This window comes from Dreissena polymorpha, chromosome 6, assembly GCF_020536995.1.
Source record: "Dreissena polymorpha isolate Duluth1 chromosome 6, UMN_Dpol_1.0, whole genome shotgun sequence".
In the NCBI taxonomy this organism is placed as follows: domain Eukaryota; kingdom Metazoa; phylum Mollusca; class Bivalvia; order Myida; family Dreissenidae; genus Dreissena; species Dreissena polymorpha.
This window is the reverse complement of record NC_068360.1, coordinates 47,863,336-47,882,605: the sequence shown is the minus strand read 5'-3', so window position 1 is coordinate 47,882,605 and position 19,270 is coordinate 47,863,336. Positions and strand designations below refer to the sequence as shown.

Sequence of the window (19,270 nt, the reverse complement as noted above, 5' to 3'; positions counted from 1 at the left end):
CGCAGGGGGATTATATCGTTGCGAGTCGTTTGAATTTGTTTTGGTTGCTCTAATAACGTTTTGTTTTACTGTATGCAAGGTGCAGGATCAACGGGTTTTTTAGGGGTTTACACACGGGCTGGGCAGAATGTAAACACACCGTAAAGAACTTTATGTTTGCAAATATCTCTAGTAATTGAAATACATTGTCAAACATCGTTAGTGCATACTAGACAGTTTTTCTTTCAGTTCGTGACGATATTTTAACATTTAAGTATAAATTCTTGAATACGTCTGAAATCGGTTTCAACACTTGTATATGAATGTTGTACACATCGCATGTTTGCCCATGAACACAGGCTTTTTAAGTAAAATAATTATGATGTATTATACATTGCCTTAAGCAGCGCAACAACTGTCTTTTTAGCACTAGTTGAAATTGTTAAGAAAACATGTTTTTATAAGTTATTTGATAAAAAAACAAAACAAAAAAAACATTCCGGTGTGTTCACATCTATTTACGTGTACATGTGAATAACAAAAAGTCACGCGATCCTGCACCCTTTTAAGGCAAAGGTCTAACACGCTGGCCAAATTATGGAATGTATTTCTTTCTTAGACTTAAACTAAGTTGACTACCGTCATATAATTATACTTAGTTTAAACGTATTTATTTCAAACAAGAATGCTTTTACACATGAAATATACAACATTTGCATACAAACAAGTTTGAGTTGGATAAGAACGGAAGACTTCGTCTTATATAGTTCTTCTCCATAAGGGTTATATTAAGTTGCATGTTTTTCAAGCGAGCATTAGTGGTTTACGAATACATATAACAACAATGAGATTATTTTGGTAAAAGGAGATATATTAGTAAATAGAGAAAAGAAGAACAGATTGGGAAGAAATGTTTCAAATAGATGCATATATAAGTTGACAGCGATAGTTCAAATAAGTTTAATATAAACAATCTACATAAATGTTGGAAGAGACTTAGTAAGAGAAATGAAGTTCTAGAGAAGTTCTGTAGCAAAAACTATGTTTCAAATCGTTTGCTATCGGTAATATATTTGTGTACCGCCTCAGCAATATTGGTATTAGTTTGATAATTTAGAATGCTATCTCCATATAAGATCGTTTGGACAGAGGGGAAGGACTAAATAGATATAGTGTTCAGAAGTTCTGCACGGATATTAATATAAAGCTGGCATTCAAGTCAATAATGAAATGGCGATTCTCTTAGTCCGCATTGACATAAAGGCGATGTAACTACGTTACGCCTAAAGAGATGTTCATAAAGCGCACTACAATTAGTTCTGATGCGTGTGTGTAAAATTATATTTCAAAAGAAGCGTGTTCCAAATTTTGTGTTGCATGCGTAAAGAAAACAAACCAATTTTTTGTACCCATATTTCTAGCATACAGTTTATTTCTAAACAAGAGTTCGTAATAAAATACACATTTTAAGCTTTGTAAACATATAAACGATGGTTGGTGAATACTGGCTTGAGAACGCTAATTTTGACTTTGGAAGGACTTTAGATGGACTTTCAATACCCATTTTATGTTTGGTATTAGCTTACTTGTATGATAACCTTAATTTGAAGAAAACAGGCCAATTTGTTTATTATATTATCAAGTTAAATGGATTTAGGAATTGTGCTAGAAACAACCATTGATTAAGCCTTTAACGCGAAAACATACCAATTGTTGATTTATGACTATACATCAATTGCGATTAATAGCATTGTCGTAGGTGTCTTCTTCAATATGATCGTTAATCCATCTGTGATTTCGACCTCTTATAAATCGTTATACACTGTGTAATAATTCAGTCCAATTAAATGCAACCACTATGGTCCTTCATACCACTGAGACTTGACAAACATGTGTTTACTATTCCGTCTGTCAAGTGGTATACCAGCAACTGAAAGCAACAAATATAAAAACTATCGTTCACATGTATATCACTTGGTATTTTTATCACGCTGTTATTCTTTTTTGACTAAGCATAAAATCATTTACACAGCTGGACAAAACTTGTGTTATCCACAAATCAAAGTATGTCGTATTTTATCTCTGTGGTAAATTTGAATATTTATTGTTTATATCTTTGCAGATTACACGGAATTCATATTACCAAAGGGTTGTTTGGTTAGCAATTTCTACAAGGGGAATTTTCGTATTGGTATCGAAAACTAAATCAATCTTTAAGTTAACATGTCGTTTAGATTAACTCCCCCCCCCCCCGCCGCTATATTAACATTTTACATATTATAGAAAATGGAAATTAACTGCTTATGCATATTGTGTTGGAAGGATTTTACCTCACATTTCAGTTTTATTGTTTTCAGAATCCGATCGCCATGGCTCTGATAACATATAATTTGTTTAAAGCTGTGGAACGACAAACAGACGACAAAGTGCTAAAGACTGAAATGCAGAAATACATGAAGTATGAATATACACTTCTGAAGACTTATACAGTGCTTCTTTGTATATAAAGTATCTATAATAAGATAATAGCATTTCTGAGAGAGAGAGGGAGAGGGAGTGGGAGAAGGGGAGGGACAGGGGGAGAGGGGGAGGGGGAGAAGCAGGGGGAGGGAGAGAGGCAGAGAGGGAGACCCATAAATTGTGTGATAAGCAATATGTTTTATGACATTTGTTTATAATGCAATATTTAAGCATATATATGTTTCAATGTTTGTTTAACATTGTTGTTACTCCAGTTTGTTTAATTATAATTTTCGCAAGTGTTTATGTACGTTATAATTTCAACATACATTATGTTGTCACTTAAAGACTTTCAGTTAAATGAAGGTTGATACTGTTATTACCTTGCGTATACATGGCACGTTAGTGATACTATCTCTCATTTAATTCCAAACGGAATTGATGTTAATTGATGTGCATTTTCATTTAGAAAATCATCTGCTATGGCGACTGGTATTCTAAACGAATGTGCCCTGAGAAATGACACACATACGAACCAGATATTAACTCTAGTGATACCAGTTTGGAAGAAAACATGCATAGAATTGGCTATAGAATCGAAACATATGGAGTTCCTTGACCAGCTAGCAGTCCGTAATCTGCTTAGAACTGTTTGGAATGGAAAACTCGAGGACACAACTACGTTGAAGGTTATGCATTTTATAAAAAAAACACTGTTTTTTATAATTTACGAAGTTAATGTATATGTTCTTAAACCATAAAGCACATTTTTAAATAGCCCGTATATAGTTAAGGTAATTTCCTATTGCCATCTCAAAACAAATGCACATATACCAATCGAGTGCTTAAGAAAGATAGAGTTTTAACGTTCTGATTATTTAAAATTCTTTCCCAAAGATTATTAGTGCATAGTATTCACATACATGGTGCTTAAGAAATCATGTAATATGAAAAGTATTTCAACTAATTCTAAACGTGTTTATGTTTTGCGATTTTGTGATTATAACTACATTTGTTAAAATATTTAATAAGCATTTGACATTTATTTTGTCGTGCATGTAAACATACCTTGTTAACAGAATTACAATAACAAATAAGAGTCAGTTTACAAACATCAAATCACATACTACAAACACACGATTTTTCGGTAAATATGTATTTAAATTGGCCTCGGGTGATGCGTTTAAGTGTTATACAAATTAAAGACGCTTCACATATATCCAAATAAGATTTCTAGCGCCATTGTTTGCACTTATCTGCCTGAAAAAGATCTTCTACGTGTATCGTCCTTACTAGACGCAATATAAAAGAAGTTCAATATGCTCCTAAACCTGTTTGGAAATACAAAGAAAAACGATTGCGTGTTGTTTTCGATGGGATCAATACACATATAATATATAGATACACATGAACAAAAACATTTAACAAATTTAATTTATTAACATAATAAGCCACGATAGATATGTGAGTATGTATGAATTTCTTGTGTAAACTATGTTAATGTATTCGCTTATTGTATATGTATATGAGAAAACCATTGCTTTATTAGCATCCGATGCTGTTGCATCTGATTCTGAAATTATTATGATAATTAAATCTGTTAATGCTTTGCTATTTCAGTTTTGCTCTTGTATAATGTGCCCAGCGTTATCGCTAAAACTATTGAATTACAAAACGGACAAAAGTACGACCCAGGACAAGTTCTGTCCAAACCTTGGCAAGATCAAGGACTTCTTACTAGCTCCCAAAACAAAATTTGCGTATAATTTGGTATGCATATTTATACTATTACAAGTATTTATACTTTATGCAAGATTGTGGACTCACATTATCTCGACCTGCTTTCAATTGTTAAGAATTGTTTATTGCTGGTTATGGTAAAGGCGATTTTTTTTGCAATGATAACTTATTACAAACATATGACCCTCTTTCATTTTCCATTATAAACTATACACGAAAATAAATTTATAAGGACAATAATTTGTAATGGCAACAGGTCTTGTGTCTGTAGCTAAACATGTGATTTGTTCCATTTAAGTCTGTCATGCATTTGGTTGTTTTTAAAACTTATTCAGGTTTTAAATAAAAACATTTGTGTCATGATCATGATCCTACGTCCGTTCATCTGTTTATAGTAGCTATCTATTATTAATTGTATCTAATACCTTGTTGATCAACAGATATCGTATGTGATGTTTCTGAGCCTGTTCGCGTACGTACTGCTGTTTGATCTCGCATCAACGATCTCGAACATGGAATATGTGTTGATGACATGGGTATTGGCTATACTGGGAGAAGAAATAAGACAGGTATATCATTGAATAAGAATGCACAAATACAATGGGTATGTGTAAAAAAAATGTAAATACTAGTAGAATATATGACAACCCCATTAATCGGTAATTTGTATTGTGTGAGGTAATTTCCAGCATAAAAGTTTCGATACTTACGACATAAACCACCAGAGCGATAACCCGATTTGTTTAACTACAAATCTTCGAAGAATATGTTGTTTTGCTGCTCTATATTATACATACATTATTTTCATTTCACAATTGTTTTTTCGCACGTTAATACACGAGAAATATACAAAACAATTGCCACATGCCTTAACGTTGTTTTCCAAACATAAGAATCTCCGACGTAATGATTTATTTCAAAATAGCCTATATTTTATAGTATACATTAAATTTGGGAAACTAGCCTTGATCTTGGGGAATTATGTACCGAATACAAAATAACGTTCTCAGTACAACACAATAATAGAATACTGGAAACAAGTTTTTAATGAATGGTTAATTATCTCCCATCGTATTAGTGCTTTTAAAACATTATAACTACTCATGGGACACAACATTAAAACACGTACGCTTATAACTTGTTTATAGCTAAAGGCAAAGTAAACTGCTTTTTTAGCTCACCTGAGCACAACGTGCTCATGGTGAGCTATTGTGATCGCCTTTTGTCCGTCGTGCGGCGTCAACATTTACCTTGTTAACACTCTAGAGGCCACATTTATCGTGCAATCTTCATGAAACTTACTCAAAACATGTGTCCTAATAATATCTTGGACGAGTTCGAAAATGGTTCCGGTTGGTTGAAAAACATGGCCGCCAGGGGGCGTGGCAGTTTTCCTTGTATGGCTATAGTAAAACCTTGTAAACACTCTACTAGTCACATTTTCAGTCCAATCTTCATGAAACTTGGCAGAACATGTGTCCTAATAATATCTTGGACGGGTTCGAAAATGGTTTCGGTTGGTTGAAAAACATGGCTGCCAGGGGGCGTGGCAGTTTTCCTTATAAGGCTATAGTAAAACCTTGTTAACACTGTAGAAGTCCCATTTTTAGTCCAACCTTCATGAAACTTGGTCAAAACATGTGTCCCAATAATATCTTGAACGAGCTCGAAAATGGTTCCAGTTGTATGAAAAACATGGCCGCCAAGAGGCGGGGCAGTTTTCCTTATATGGCTTTACTGTATGGTAAAACCTTGTTAACACTCTAGAAGTCACATTTGTAGTCCAAAGCTCATGAAACTTAGTCAGAATATTTAAACTAATAATATCTGGGATGAGTTCGAAAACGGTTGAGATCTGTTAAAAAACATGGCCGCAAGGGGGCGAGGCATTTTTCCTTATATGGCTATGTAGTAAAACCTTTTTAACACCCTAGAAGTCACATTTATTATCCAATTTTTATGAAACTTGATCAGAACATTTGTTCTTACAATCGCTCGGTCGAGTATGAAAATGGTTATGGTTTGTTGAAAAACATGAAAAACATGACCGCCAGGAGGGGGGGGGGGGGCAGTTGTCCTTATATGGCTTAAGTGAAAACTTGTTGACACTATATTAGCCACATAATCTTCGTGAAATTTGGTCAGAATATTTGTCAAAATGAAATTTTTGTAGAGATTGAAACTGGGTCTCAAAAACTAGGTCAGAAGGTCAAATATAAAAAAAAATTAAAAGACACATTTTTGGTCCAAAATAATCTTCATGAATCAGCATGCATTTTTTCAGAATAGTCTAGTTCATTTGGCTTTCAGGTGAGCGCCTTAGGGCCTGATGGCCCTCTTGTTTATCATAAAATGTAGATGATTTGCAAACATTGCTTATCCGCTTTGGCATCTACTGATAATAAGGCTGCAACAGAGACTCTACCGCTCGAATCTTGACTACATAGGCTTGTGGTGTAACGCCGAGTTTTGTTTCTTCAATAGCTAAGTTTAGGAGCTTGCACTGCTCGGATGCTAAAATTGCAAGGTTAGGTTTATATGCCCAGTTCTGCTCGTTACATTTTGTCTGTTATGACAGAGTTTGGTTTCCTACAACGGATATAGATCCCAAACAGGCTCGGCCATTGCATACAGACTTGTTGAAGATATAACTCGTACTCGATAACAAAGTATTAAGTGTATGTTGTGTAATGCAAACTTTATTTACGACACCGCTCGGGTTTTGATCCGAGCATGGCTTGCTACATTGGCTTATGGTGTTACGCCGAGTTATGTTTTTGACGATGCTGCTCAGCATCTCGTCTAAGTTATTATACCATGAAGGAAAATTTTACAATGGCGACATACCTAGAAAACCGAAAAAATCCGATTGAGTTAGCGCAATTTTTCCATGCGGCATACCTCGCTTATTATTATTGAAATATGGGAAACAACAGCAACAATTGGCAAATGCAGAAGAAAATGTTTATTAAAATATGTTACAAATTGACAAATAAATATTCTTATCACAAGTGTTGATCTCTATGATACATCATAAAAAACGTATAATCAGATTGCAATATATGTCCTATGTTCTGAGCCTTGTTTTGAGAAAACTGGGCATAATGCTTGTGCGTAAAGTGTTGTCCCGGATTAGCCTGTGCAATTCGCACATGCTGACTGCACAGGCTTTATTAGATTTTTTTTGAATAAATCATAATGGTGAGGCATAATTATGCGTGAAGTGTCGTCCCGGATTAGCCTGTGCTGACTGCACAGGCTATTTTTGTTTAAATAAAACATGAGGGTTAGGCATAATTGTGCGTAAAATGTCGTCCCGGATTAGCCTGTGCAGTCCGCATAGGCTGACTGTACATGCTATTTGTTTTATTTTTATTTTACTAACACATGAGGGTTAGGCATAATTGTGCGTAAAATGTCGTCCCGGATTAGCCTGTGCAGTTCGCTTAGGCTGAATGCACAGGCTATTTTTTATTGTATTTTTTTACTTGAACATGAGGGTTAGGCATAATTGTGCGTCAAATGTCGTCCTGGATTAACCTGTGCAGTCTGCAGAGGCTGACTGCACAGGCTATTTTTTCTTATTTTTTGTATTGTTTTAACTTAACCATGAGGGTTAGGCGTAATTCTGCGTCAACCGTCTTCCCGGATTTGTTTTATTAAAACCTATTTTTGACGATGCTGCTTCAGCCCCATTTTTTTTAGTATCCAATTTTTTTGTCCGTACCCAATTTTTTTTCCTTCCAAATTCTTTTTTACCTACCAAAATTTTGTTTTTGGCATAAGTTTTTCCTACCCAAAATTTTCGTAACAAAAATTTTCGTACCCACACACACACTTGTTGTGATGTAGATAAACTTAAATTGATGCTTTATATCCATCCTCTTCAAAAGCATCGTCACACCGTTATTTTAAGTTTTTGATTTCCAAATGCGTAGGTTAGTATCGTTTTCTTCTCGGCTGCTACGAATGCAAGGTTTGTTATACATGCCCTGTTCTGCTCGTAACATATTGTCTGTTCTGCCAAATTTTTGTTTCCTACAAAGGTTAAAGATCCCATAAAGGCTCGGTCATTGCATGCACACTTGTTGAAGATATACCATGTACTCGATAACAAAGTATTTGTTTCAAAGTTTCGATCCGAGCTTCGATTGCTACATTGGCTTATGGTGTTACGCCGAGTTATGTGTTTTCCAAGTGGGTAGGTTAGTATCCTACACTTCTCGGCTGCTATGAATGCAAGGTGTGTTATACATGCCCTGTTCTGCTCGTAACACATGGTCTGTTATGCTAAAGTTTGGTTTTCTATTACGGTTACAAGTTAAAAAAATTCATTACAGCCAAAAGCATGCACACTTGCTGAAGATCTAAATCGCATTAGGGTAACAAAGTATTTAGTAAAATATGATGTCACAAGCTGGGGAAGGCCCACAGATAAAATTATACAAATCGTGTTTTCCGTTGTGATCTAAAACGCACGCTATAGAGAAAACAACAAATGATAACATTTTAATGGCTGCATTATATTAATTATTTTATTTTATTGAAGATAAAAATAACTTACAAAGCACAAACCAAAATTATCTTCGATGCAATAGGGCATGTACATGTTGCATTTATTTGACGTCTAATTCTATTGAACTTTAATATAATCAACGACTTTACTTTATAAATATCTATCCATTATTAAATAAATATATGTTAAGCAACGTTTATATCAAACAAAGAATTGATTTGTTTTTAATATGAACTCCTATTATGTGTGGAATGAAATCCATTGGAATGGTTTTCCAGGTAAATCGTATCATAGACTTATGCTTAAACTAGTTTGAAATTATTTATCAACGACTTTACTTTATAAATATATCCATTATTAAATAAATATATGTTAAACAACGTTTATCTCAAACAAAGAATTGATTTGTTTTTAATATGAACTCCTATTATGTGTGAAATGAAATCCATTGGATTGGTTTTGCAGGTAAATCGTATCATAGACTTATGCTTAAACTAGTTTGAAATTATATAAATATCCAATAGACATTTGAAAAGTATTTTTTAATTCGCAGGAATCTCTAATTGGCAGAGGACCATTTATGTGTGTTAATCAGAAAGTTTACATTTTCGATCATGATATATCAACGTATTATACTTAATCACTTAAGTCTCTTACATGTGCCAAAATATAACTATGTCATCCATTTAATATCGATGTTAAATTCAGCATAATCTACTTCGTTTGCGTACATACGTCCAATATTTCTTCTTTTTAACACCTATAATTTTAACAGAATAAATTGCCAATTGAAATGACACATTTTTTTCTGAAAACCTATCGTGTGGGGCAGTTTCCCAATAAAGGTTTCAATCGAGCGTCTAGCGAGATTGGACAGAACATGCATATATGAATTGGTTTAAGTTGAGAATGCATCCAACATCTACGTGTTGTAATTAAAATTGTTATGGAAAATTATGTAGAAATGGAGTTTCTAAACAATTATGTTTTATTATTTGTAATATATTGTTCTGTAAAATAATGCTTAGCTGCTTATTCGGCGCGTAAATGTAGCTCTCAAAATCTTAACTCTACGTATTAGGCATTGGCAGATCCATTTCCGATATTGATTTGATTCTTTATCCGTAGGGCGCGTGAGACAATATTACAACTAAATCAAAAGTACACCCATAGTTTCTATCAGAGACCGTATACAAGTGCTTATTTACCATATGTACGTATTCATGTGTGATATGTTTCCAGATGGCTACGTCGAATGAGAAAAAACAGTACTTCTTGGATGGATGGAATATATTTGATATTTGTACAATCGCCATGTTTTTAATCGGATTTGGACTGCGATTCAAACACTTTCAAGACGCGTTGGATTGGCCCAGAGTCGTGCTTGCTGTCGACTTTGTAGCGTTCTTCTTAAGACTGATCCACATCTTCTCTGTTCAAAATGTCCTTGGTCCCAAACTTATTATGATTAAAGAAATGGTACGTGATGTAATATGTATTTATTATATTATTGTATAATGTTACAACTTGAGCCCTGTACGCCAGATATTATTACATCCATAATGTTACTGTAACACGGAAACGGCTGCCACAGTAACTAGAGCGCTGGACAGTAAATCCGAATTTCTTCTTATATCCGAGTTCGAAGCAGCTCCTCCCAGCTTCGTTTATGATAATTATTTACAGTATATTTACATGAATTCATCACGTTATATAGCTTAGTTATATGTCGGTGAATGTAAACTAAATCAGGAAAATTGTGAGAGACGTTCTATGTCATAATGTTGTTATACAGTGAAAATCGAACAACCAAATAACGTTAAACATACTAATGAACATCAACGGATAAATTCGTTAAAAATAAATAAATCTTCATCGCATGCGAGATATTGTAGTTAGTCCAAATGAATAGTCTATCCAGTGCGATTGGTTAGCATGTCTAAATGTTACATAATAAATACCATGCCTTGTTAATATTAGAAGATCTTCAATCAGTAGCGAAATGGCAATAGCGCCAAGCCACTAATATTTTATGTTGTGTAGTTCATGTCTCAAACCTGCCAAAACTTTTAAATGCTCATATAAAAAAATCATTTAAAAAAAGTGGTTCATGCTTTTTGATGGAAAATAAGTTTAAAGTCAGCAAGCAAAATGCATTCTTTTGTCGATTAGAATACAGATACTGCGAGTGCAACTCAACTGAAAGGACCAATACTTGAGAATTATTATTTATATTATTGTATTGTTGTATGCTTGCAGTTAACTGGAAAAAATAAAACAGCTAATAAATTATTATTAGAAAAAATATATATGACATTTACAATATTCAATAAATATAATATGTATGTTATGCATGTCGAGTTTATTTGGAAATAGAAATATACAATTACATAGGGCGGTCCTGCTATCGTTGTGGTTCAATCCCCTTTCCGGAACCATGTAAGCTTGTTTGTCATCATAACGGACAGGTGGGGTTTCCTCAGGGTACTCCGGCTCCCATCGCCTCACAAGATCACGCTAACATTTCAAATCGTTCATTAACAACTAAATAGCTTGACATTGCATATATACTTTCCATTGTTTGGGAGTCTTGAAATTTAATTAGGTGGTGCACGTTTCGGTTCCACACATAAAACAGCTTAAGGCGCAGACGAACCTGATAAACTTCGGAAAACACACATTCAAACAATTACAAAAATACTCTTCTTATCCGTGACGTTCGATTTATATCACTTGCATGATATCTGAACAATCACAGTGCTTGTTAAAATTACGTTTATGCCATTTTTAAAGTTAAGTCTCAGCATCCCCTGGAGCATATATAACTATTATAAATATCATAATAGTGTTTACGATATTATCGAACACCGGCAAACAGCATTAACAGCTTGTTTACCCTCGCATAGTACCAATCATTCATAACAAACAGTAAAAACATTCAATTGTTGTTAATCGCCAGTTTTTCATCGCTTTTTCGTTAACGTCAACCAATGTTTGCGAGGGTTTATATGAGATTACATATACGCATCTCTACGTTTTCTTCACATTAGCAAGAGATATTTTGGATCACTTAACTCGTGTGTGTATTCTGTTTAAGTTTCAGGACCTGGTGTATTTCCTTGTTATTTTGGTGGTGTTTTTATTATCGTACGCGATTGCCTCACACTCCATCCTCTTCCCTGATTCTCCAGTTACTTGGGAAACATTTCGACAAATAATAAGAAAGCCTTACTGGCATCTTTATGGAGAACTGTTTCTAGAAGATACGGAAGGTATGTATGTGTCACCAAAACAAATCTAAATTTGTGTACAATATAATTGTATATTATAACTAAACATATTATGAACTTCTAAGCACTTACAGGCATTGAATTTGTATCATGGAAATTGACCGCAGTAGAATCGATTTGGTAATTATCATTTTCCAAACAGGTTTTTCGGATTGCACAACGGATGTTAGTCTTTGGACAAACGGAACATTTCCGCGTTGTCCAAGCAAAACTGGACAGATTGTGGTTCCAATCATGATGGGGATGTATATGCTTTTCACCAATATACTACTTCTCAACCTTCTAATTGCTATGTTCAGGTATATTTAGCATATGTCGAAGTACTTTACAGTTGTTGAAATTTATATTATATGCATGTTCTTCAATTATGTATTTACAGACAATAAAATGCATCTTTATCTAATAATACATACATACAATTTTACAGTGTTCGAAATGCTTTGCTGTTGTATACGTGTTTGTTTGTGTTCAAGAGCAAGGACGTTTATTTTAAATGCCTATTCAAATTTTTAGTCACACATTTACGGTTATTCATAAGCGATCGGAATCGCTGTGGTGTTATCAGCGATACTTCATACTGAAGGAGTACGGAATGAGACCTGTTATATGTCCTCCTCTAAACATATGTTGGCACATATACGATCTTGTCCAACGCGTGAGCTGTCGACACGCGACTGTAGAAGATCCTTTTCGTAAGTATCATGTCACACTTTTTGATCGTAAAACTAAAAGTTGATGTTAAATGATTAGGTCATATACATTGTATTATATGTTTAGCGCCCCCTTTAAATCTTGGAACCTGCAAATAAGTCAGGACAAATTTAGTCAGTTAAACCTTTATAACCAATCTTAAAATGACCGTAGAAGTATGTGAACACTCACAACTATAAATACTAATTATCATATTGTAGTATCTTAAAGAAATATTTAAATGTAATATGAACGGAAGCGCAATGTTTAGGCATAACTATCTCCAAGATCATTCCTAATTATTAATCGTAATGGGTGTGGATAAATCATACAATATACATAATAAAATATTCTATTATTAGGTATAATATTTTAATTAAACAATGATCTGATACGCATTTTAAAAGAGCAATACAACATTAACTATAAAGACAAAATATACAATTCACAATTATAAGATCTAGTAAGTTGTTGGCACTGGTAAAAGTCCCCATTCTAATAAAAAAAATGAATGTCAATAACTAAAAAACAAATAAAACAGAAATTGCTTCGCACAATTTTAGAGATATTTTAGAGCCCAGAGTTTAAAACAATTATGTGTTTTAATTGAGTCGTATTTGCGGAGTTTGTAAGTGCGTTGTTTAAGGCATTATTTATACACTATCCATCTTCATTCTCTATATGGTGAAACATATGTTAAGTTTAAAAACAAACACCAAAACCTACCCGCCCGTGAACGCTAAACATAACATCGAATTTGTGACTGTTGCTCTTTAGTATTCCACTGCATCTCTAACTTCCACATATCACACGTTTCTTTACATTCAAACGTGAATGAAACTTAATGAAGAATATTATACCACGTTACGCGGCGTGTTTCCCATCGACATCTTTTTTTAGTTTTAGTTTATTTCAAATAAAACACAGAAGGCAAAACGCGGACACATTGATAGCGGACTAGCGATGTTTACAAGCAATACGACAAATACAATTTTAAATTAAAGACGTTTTCATGTAAACATGTTAAATGTTTCACTGTTTAAAATATTATGTACGAAAATAAAAAAATAAGAAATGAACATAAACATTAATTGTACCAAAGTTTTTTTTAAGTTGTAGAATGTCACATTAAGAAGTACCATATAAGATACATTTCTTGTATTATGTATATCTATTATAACAATGACATGTTCGTCTACTTATTAATACATCCTTTCCTAGAATACCTAGTCGGGTCAAACTATGAGATATTTTACAATACAATAACACAATAATTAAAAGTATTTTAAGAAATGACAGCGTATATGTGTCAAAGTTTAATCTTAACAGTATATTCAAGACTACAACACGCTATTAAACATATATAAAACAGTGGACAAATATATTACTATTTGTTTATTGAGCAACAATATATTTATTGTACATACTTACAGGGGGCATCACAGCCAACCTTTTTCAATGTATCACATCCTAAATGTTCGACAAAAATAAGGTATCTATCGTAAAACAACGAATTAATGTGTGCAGTATCTAACAAATACAAATCGAACTAAATTGACGATATATAAGCATCATGTGATCAAACCAAAAACAGATAAATGTAACAAACTAGTTATGTTATTACCATGTTCTTTTCTGATGTCTTTCTCTCGATATATTTATGCATGTTTTTGTTTTTCATACATTAGATTGTTATGCAACCACCGAAATTCCGTTCACAAGTAACATTTAATAATTACATGAAACTCATGTTTAAATAAAGACGTTGCAATGTCTTTAATCTAATTGAATTGAAATAGGTCTAGTGCAACTGCCAGTCTCAATATTCAACATGTGTAAAGACGTACGTAATTGTGATCAGCTAAATAAAAATATGTTTATATGACCTTTATTAAGGTATGGTTTAAACTGAAAAAAAACGCGTTGATTTTCAAAAAATGTCTTACTAGAGTTTTGAATCACCTTATTAACATTCTGGATACATGTGATGCTCGAAATCTGCCAATAATATTATAAAACATTTTTCTGATTACTAACATATTGAAAAAGCCAAGAATAATAAAACCCTCTGATGTTTTTTTTAAAAGTTGTTTCTGTAAGTGTATTTTAATATATATTTTTGACTTATTGGGGCTCAATAGCTGCCAGGGTAATAGCAATCGTTTATATTGACCCCCTGGAAGCTACACTATTGAAAAGAAACCTTTTCAATGGATAAGCCGTTGATAACATCCCCATAGACACAGAATGAAATCAATACTAATCTGCAATAAGTATGGACGGAGCAAAAAGAGAATTAAAAGTCCTCAATAATTATTGAGGGAGCCTAATTAAGGCTAATATTCTGCAATAAGTATGGGCGTAGCCTAACTTAGGTTAAAAGTCCAATTTATTATTTAATGTACCTAACTAGGGTAATAAGTGTGCGATAGTTAATGACGGAGCCTTACTAAGGTTAATTGTCTGCAATAATAATAGAACGGAACGTTACTTAGTTTATTAGTATGCAATAAATATAGGACTTACTAAATTAGCAGTCTCCAATAATTAAGGACGGAGCTTTACAAAGATAAAAAAGTCTGCAATACTTCTGGACTTAACCTAACTAAGGTTAATAGTCTGCAATAATTATGCACGGAACCTACCTATTGATTTGGGAACGGTTCTTTAGAATTACTGTCGATTTAATGTTGCATGCTCCTTCTTTATCGCGCATTCAGAAAACTTGCATAATACTAACAGCATTTTAATAGTCAGAGGTAAAGGTTGAGGATCAACAACCTTTTAACAGGTTGAACCCACGATGCTTTACATCCCAAACGTTTTACCGAAGTTATTATCTATGTTCATTTTTCGCAATTCGTTTGATGTGTCCCCCTGTATTGTGTACTTGTCTTAAATAAATGACTATGCGCGGTAACTTTAATGTATCCCCTGATAATATTATTGAGTTTGGTAATTTCGTTTTGTATTGCACCGAAATCTGTTAAAAAGGTTATACATAAAACGGTTTACCGGTAATATAATGGTTACATATACGTATGCTAACAATCACAAAATGTAAAAAGATCTTACTGAAAAATGTGTGTTTATTTTAATGAATTGTTTTATCAATTCTGCAACCTGATATTCAAATATAGTTTGTATTGATCATCATCATCATCATTATCATCATCATCATTATCATCAAAATCATGATCATCATGATCATCATGATCATCATTATCATCATGATCATCATGATCATGATCATCATCATCATCATCATCATCATCATCATTATCATCATCATCATCATCATCATCATTTACATCAGCAGCAGCAGCAGCGGCATCATCAGCAGCAGCAGCAGTAGCAGCAGCAGTATCATCATCAGCAGCAGAAGCAGCGGCATCATCATCAGCAGCAGTTGCAGCAGCAGTATCATCATCATCAGAAGCAGCAGCATCAGCATCAGAAAAATCATCAGCCGCAGCAATATCATCAAAGTTATCAGAAGCAGTAGAAGCAAAATCATCATAATCATTATCATCATCTTAATAATCGTTTTTATCATCATCGTTGCCATCATGGTTATCGTGTCATCATCAAAGTATTCATAATCATTATCGAATAAGGTACCTGTTTATTTGCTACGACATCATCATCATCATCATCATCATCATTATCATCATGACCATCATGATCATGATCATCATCATCATTTACATACTCATCATCATCATCAGCAGCAGCAGCGGCATCATCATCATCAGCAGCAACAGTAGCAGCAGCAGTAGTATCATCATCATCAGCAGAAGCAGCGGCATCATCATCAGCAGCAGTAGCAGAAGCAGCAGTATCATCATCATCCGCAGCAGCACACTCATTATCATCATCACAATCACCATCATCATCATGAGCAACAGCAGCATCAGCATCAGAAAAATCATCAGCAGCTGCAATGTCATCATAGTCATCAGCAGCAGTAGAAGCAAACTCAGCATAATCATTATCATCATCTTAATAATCGTTTTTATCATCATCGTTGCCATCATGATTATCGTGTCATCATCAAAGAATTCATAATCATTATCGATTAAGGTACCTGTTTATTTGCTACGACATTCTATGTTATTTAGTGGGCTATGACGGGTAATGTTTTTATTAACTTTTAATACATATCCATAACACAACTAAGCCTTTTCAAATCTGAAAATATAAATTAACAACCACGGTACGTTTAAAAATATAAAGTACCCCTAACTTTGTCATATTAAAACATTCTTGGTTGTCACAGGAGATTTCTAATGCGTCTGTTTTTTTTGTTAAGCGCAATACGATTACTTGACGTAAAATGTGTATAAAAAAGTACATATATGTCTAGCTGTCTACTCATTGAGAGTGTTGGCCTCTGATAGCAACAAGTTCACTATATGATATGGGTTAGTATCAGGGAGGATGTCACAGTCACGTATTAATGTGGGTCTATAATATGCTCTCAGCCTTTGATAGATGGCAATTGCATAAATGTCGCTGTCTAAAACAATGTATCCATAATGTGTGCACGGATATATGTTTGTACCCAATGACACGCGCAGCTACCGATGCTTCCATTGTTAACAAGAAGTGCCCTCGTCGCAATTAAAAGGCGAGCTGTCCTGATGAATAGTGTATGGCACTGACTTTCGCAAATCACATCCCCAGTGAATCGTAATGTCCATATCCACATGTACTATTGGCGTATCGTGCTGTTTGTTATACTTATCCACGTCAGTATAGGCGAAATCACGATGGATTAACAATATGCTATGTAATAATGCATAACGTTTTACTTTTCCAGAAGTGCATTCATGTCTGTCATTACGCTTTCTGTGGCGATTTACCGCGAATATTAAATAGCGTTAGTCTGTCCAAAAATAGTTGTTTCTTACGATATGTGTTGCTCATACAACAACGCAATCTCTTGCACGACGGTTACATTACATTCACCTCTGTGATGGGCTCAGAACGGACTATTTTTATAAGAGCGTCTCATTCATGTCATGATCATTCCATGCGTACACCATGAAGGTTACAGTATACTAAACAATCTCTTGCACGACGGTTACATTACATTCACTGCTTTCAAGAAAAAAATCATCTATCTATCTATACTGTCCAAAGAGTTGCACGATGTATCGTATATTTAAAATACGTATTTCATTATTTAACGCCTCTGATCCTAAAAATCCAATCAAATATACTTTGAATGCGTTTGTTCGGTTTTGACAAGATTCATGCCAAGATTCTTGGTTAGATGGCTGCTGAGCCGAACGCAGGGGTGTATGTGAGAGCATGGAACGACAACTCTGCGTGGAGATTGACAGCAACGTTAATGAAAGAACAAATGTTGACGTGTAAACATTTTAGCAACGATTGGCAGCTAATTTAGATTGTGATGCTATGTGGAGCTCATTTCTGCTGTTTTTGTGTTTATGTTAGTTTGCAATTGTTGTTTTTCTTCCGTTGTGTTACTATTTTTGCATTCTTTGATGTCTGCAGCAACTTACGGATTTATTTCTAAAAACGTTTAATGTCGGCTTTTATTTTCCGACCAGGTGTTTAACACAATGCTGAACTATGGGGCGTTTGTTCACTGTCGAGGTTTTCTTGACGATTTGTTCTGTGATGAAGTATTTTCTTTTGATTTAATTTATTATTATTTCGGCGAAGCTGTCTTACTGATAATTTTACCTAAATTGACCTTTATCAACATCTAATAACATGTTGTAAAAATGTCAAGACAGTAGGCCCGAATTAATAATTTTCGCATGTTTAAAAATACATTAACGAAGCAAACTAGAAAACGTTCTATCTTGAATTAAATAATCGTTAAATAATAATATTAGGCACTGGTTGACTATCATTGGTTTGCATATCGTGTAAAGGATGTACACAGTTTGAAAAGTCCCGCTTTTTTCTGAAAATGTGTTTATACGACACGTTGATACATTTTGTATTCTGCAAATTATACGAGTACAAGTGTCGAAATCGGAGTCTAATTTGGTTTTACTGCCCGTTCGAAAAAATGTATTAAGGTCTTCTAAGAAACGTATTAAATGTAAAATGTTCACTTGTAAATTAAAATTAAGACTTAAAACAAGGCGTCGTTATATCAGATTCCAATTACACTACAAATGCAATTTCATGAACGAAATTTGCTTTACAAACCAATTTATATCACCGAAACATATTATATAACAACAAAGAATAATAAATAGAAATATTTTGAAAAAAACAACATCAGCGAGCAAGATTGAACTCACGAATAGGTTAGTCATATAGACAGATTGTAGAACATCACTTTGATTTAAGTGCCGTTGTACCCTACACTGGTATTTAGGTTATTTAGAAACACAACGATAAGACTAACATAGGTTTGGTATTAAAGAAGGATGTACTAAGAAATGCCGAACAAATGAGGTTGTATCACAAACAAAAACATTGTAAAGCTTAAACGTTTATTATTTAACACATTTCAGTAGTTCACATGTCTATATTAACCGCAAAAAAACAACCGAGCGGGTACACTAGCAATGTGTGAAACTACGATAAGCAAACTAGGCCTACAGTG

At 33.9% G+C, this 19,270-nt stretch overlaps 1 protein-coding gene across 1 annotated transcript in view; it reads left to right on the top strand.

The window, feature by feature from the left end:
- Window positions 1-19,270, top strand: part of LOC127835659 (transient receptor potential cation channel subfamily M member 1-like) — a 50,372-nt gene that overhangs the window by 21,969 nt on the left and 9,133 nt on the right. Inside the window, exons 10-17 of the mRNA XM_052362098.1 lie at window positions 2,337-2,437; window positions 2,909-3,128; window positions 4,060-4,209; window positions 4,620-4,748; window positions 9,938-10,174; window positions 11,793-11,967; window positions 12,128-12,284; window positions 12,499-12,677. Coding sequence (XP_052218058.1) covers window positions 2,337-2,437; window positions 2,909-3,128; window positions 4,060-4,209; window positions 4,620-4,748; window positions 9,938-10,174; window positions 11,793-11,967; window positions 12,128-12,284; window positions 12,499-12,677 — 1,348 coding nt within the window. The remainder of the gene's footprint in view (window positions 1-2,336; window positions 2,438-2,908; window positions 3,129-4,059; window positions 4,210-4,619; window positions 4,749-9,937; window positions 10,175-11,792; window positions 11,968-12,127; window positions 12,285-12,498; window positions 12,678-19,270) is intronic.